At 48.6% G+C, this 3,512-nt stretch overlaps 1 protein-coding gene across 1 annotated transcript; it reads left to right on the top strand.

Moving 5' to 3' along the window:
• Positions 1-713: 713 nt before the first annotated feature.
• On the top strand, positions 714-1,496 carry LOC135828003 (uncharacterized). The gene has a single exon (XM_065340440.1). The coding sequence runs from the start codon at positions 714-716 to the stop codon at positions 1,494-1,496; it is 783 nt and encodes a 260-aa protein (XP_065196512.1).
• The last annotated feature ends 2,016 nt before the right edge of the window (positions 1,497-3,512 follow it).

Raw genomic sequence — 3,512 nt, 5'->3', positions numbered from 1 at the left:
CACCAATCTTGAAAAGAACTTTGAGTTGACACTTGGATAGCCCGGAGTGAACTAGTTTCACCGTTGAATAGTTCAAAGAAGCGAAGTTTGTGTAGAAGTAATCATGGATCGTGAACGCTGAAGACAGGTTAAAATTGTTACTGCCTTTATGGCACTGAATGTCCTGTCAAACAGCCTGATGGACGTGTGCGACATGGGCACTTCCACTACGACCGTCCAGCGAGGTAGTGGTTCACTGCATATTCCATCATCGATTCCAGCATGGATACCCATAGTTGCCATCCTCGGAGTTCGTACGTATGCAGACGCACTTCTGGGAAGAAAGAAACGCCGTCGCTTCTGGTCCGCGCTGAGGGGTCAAGGAGTCTCGGAGACTGATTTCCTCCGTAACTACCCGCTCATGACTATGCAGTATCGTGTTCCGGATTTCGAAAACGCGAAGTATATTGATCATTTGCGCATGGGCAAGGATGAATTTTGGCGATTTCACGAGGAGTTCGGACGATTGCTGGCAAGAAAGGACACAAAATGGAGAGCGTCTATTCCTAGCCACAAGCGACTGGCCATCACGTTGCACTGGCTGGCTCATGGGCCTACCTTCCGGGAACTGGCGAGACAGTACGCAATCAGCAAGTCCACCGCCGTCCACAGGGTAAAAAAAAAAAAAAAAAAAAAAAAGGGTTCATTCAACCGTAGATATCTTGTTTAAAGACATGGCAGCACGGTCAATCCGCTTCCCAGAAGGGAAAGAGCTGAAGAAAACCATGCAAAAATTTAAAGATTTAGCAAAGCTTGAGAGATGCAGAGGAGCTGTGGACGGAACTTTTATGAAAATCAAAAAGCTGCAGGTGCAATTCCCCGACTGCTTCTGGTGTTATAAGAAGTACTCTGCCATCATCATCCTAGGCACAGTTGATGCATGCGGCTTGTTCCTGAATGTGAATGCTGAGCATGCTGGGTCGGCCGGTGACGCTAGTGTTTACGCTTCATCTCGGCTGGCACGCAAGATTGGTGAGCGGAAGTGGCTTACGATCAAGGAGACTGGAACTGAAAAGTTCACGATCCAAGGCTCGTACATTCGTCCGTATCTTGTTGGCGATTCTGCGTTTCCTTTGTCTGCCACGCTCATGAAGTGCTATGATGACAATGCGGCCCTGCTTTCCTGGCAGCGGACATTCAACTATCGACTAATCCGTACCAGGCGAGTGGTAGAGCAGGCGTTTGGGAGGCTGAAAGGGCGATTTAGGGTCCTGGTGCACAATAACTTGAATGACTCAGAGTTTGCCAGTCGTGTAGCTATTGTCTGCTCTGCCATTCACAATGTATGCGAGCGCTGGAGATGTCCAGTGGAAGCAACATGGCTCATCGACGATGCGACATACGACAAGTACCATCCTGGGCCGAACGATCAGCCCAATGCGGAGTTTGATCAGGCTGACTTGAGTATTCGCAACAAGCTAGCTCAGTACACCCATCAGCAACATCCCATCGCATGAGCAAACTTGGCTTTGTGCAAGTCCACAGCATGGAAGAATGAGTAGTAAGTGCGGGGCAGGTTCTGGCCCACTTTTTGACCTTTGACCTTTGGGCCAAATAAGGCACACTGCATCGGTCGTGCTTGGTCTGGCTCGGGGACTCCTCCAGGGTTTGACCTTTGACCTTTGGGTTAAATAAGGCACACTGTGTCGGGGGCGCTTGGTCTGGCCCCGGGACTCCCCCAGGGTTTGCCCTTTGACCCTGTCATGCCATAAACGTGCCATAAAGGTTCTTTTCCGTGGCGAACGTGCACTGTGCACGTTCGGTGCGTTCATTGAGTTCGCACCAATGAGTAGTAAAATACGTACTCCACCCTGATTCGCACATCGTCGTCGTAGATGTGCATTGCATGCAGTGAATGACATAATTATTGCACATGCGCGCATACGCACACGGAGCGTGCGACCTTCAGTGCCCCTGCGTGTGGAAAAGAAGGCAGTGCAACACAACTTCACAAGGTGGACTAGTACACGTGTCATTATACTACTTCCTGATTCGCACTTCGTAGATGTGCAGCAAACAAGTTCACGTTCCGTGCATTCGTTTTATTCGCACATCGTAGATGTGCACTGATTGACAAGTTGCCCATACAGAGCATGCCTAATCGGTTTTTCGATCGGTTAAGAGAATGTTCAAAATCGGCCATATTATGAGCCCCAAGATCAGAATTCGGCTCAACGTAGTACTTGAAGTCCCATTACGTCATGTACATTTACACACAAGCACACTCTGTTGAAGCACTGAAACATCGATTTTCGGCGAATTCAACATGCGAAATTTGAAAATTCGGCGAAAAGATGGGTGATTTCTTCAAAACCACTTTTTTCGGCGAATTTGTCGGCCAGCCGATTTGGGAAATGCCTACTGTCCATGCAGGTGCATTAGATGCATATTTCTATTTTGATCGGGATACAGTTAGAATCAACCGGCTACGCCCGGAGTATCATGCATCAAAACAATTATTGAAGGGGTGTCACAGTGAAGCAGCGTTGCTACGCACCACAAATCCCCTCTGCACTGCATCGAATCTATACTGGAGAATCCAGAGTGACCAGCAAAGAGTCACAACCCGCGGGTATCCAGTCACACTAAGGCATATCCACCATTCCCCACATATTCACTGTAACAAAACACAATACTGTTCACTATAATACACTTTTATTTAAATGGACTTGGATGAGTCTGTAGAAGAGAACACAATGCACGCACACGCACGCATGCGCGGACACACACACACACACACACACGCGCGCGCGCACACACATCTAGGTTATAGTGCTATACACGTATCTAGGGTTTAGGAAGCACGAGAATATGTCGAAGCACCCACACATATCCCTTCATGCAGTGTACTTCAGTAGCCCAACACATTACGACCGCTATAGCACAGGACCATCACAAAACACATTACGACTGCTATAGCACAGGACCATCACAAAACACTACACACTGTTACTACACTGCACACACAGTTACTACACTACGCCTGTTACAAGTACTTACAAACACTATTAGTGTCACGAATACGAAAGCAGGGTAAGACAAGAGGATACGAAAAAAGTAAGTATCGCTATAACGAGGGGGTAAGTATACATGTAAACAGAGCAGTGCTTACTTACAGGGTCCTAATACGCTCTACGGCGTCCTGGTAGTCGGACTGCAACAGCAGGCCGACTTGCCGACCCTCCCAGTAACGGGTTAGATGGGCCGCACCCGCCAGGTGGGCGACCACGGCTGGGCCTCCCACCAGCCTTTCTCCACTGTAAACACGAAAGAAACCGCAGAAAGCACAGTGTCATAGAGCTCTTTTGTTGGGGGAGAGAGCTAGGAGCACTGCACACTTACCAAGTATCACAATATATGATAAGAAAGAGGCGGCGCTTGACGCACCGCCTCAGGTGCTGAAACAGGGGTATTACCCCTGTAAGGCGAACACCGCAGTGACACGTGAACGTCATTTCTACAGACTGTTTTCA

Source organism: Sycon ciliatum, chromosome 12 (genome assembly GCF_964019385.1).
Source record: "Sycon ciliatum chromosome 12, ocSycCili1.1, whole genome shotgun sequence".
In the NCBI taxonomy this organism is placed as follows: domain Eukaryota; kingdom Metazoa; phylum Porifera; class Calcarea; order Leucosolenida; family Sycettidae; genus Sycon; species Sycon ciliatum.
The sequence above is the reverse complement of the archived record's forward strand: the minus strand, read 5'-3'. Positions and strand labels throughout refer to the sequence as shown.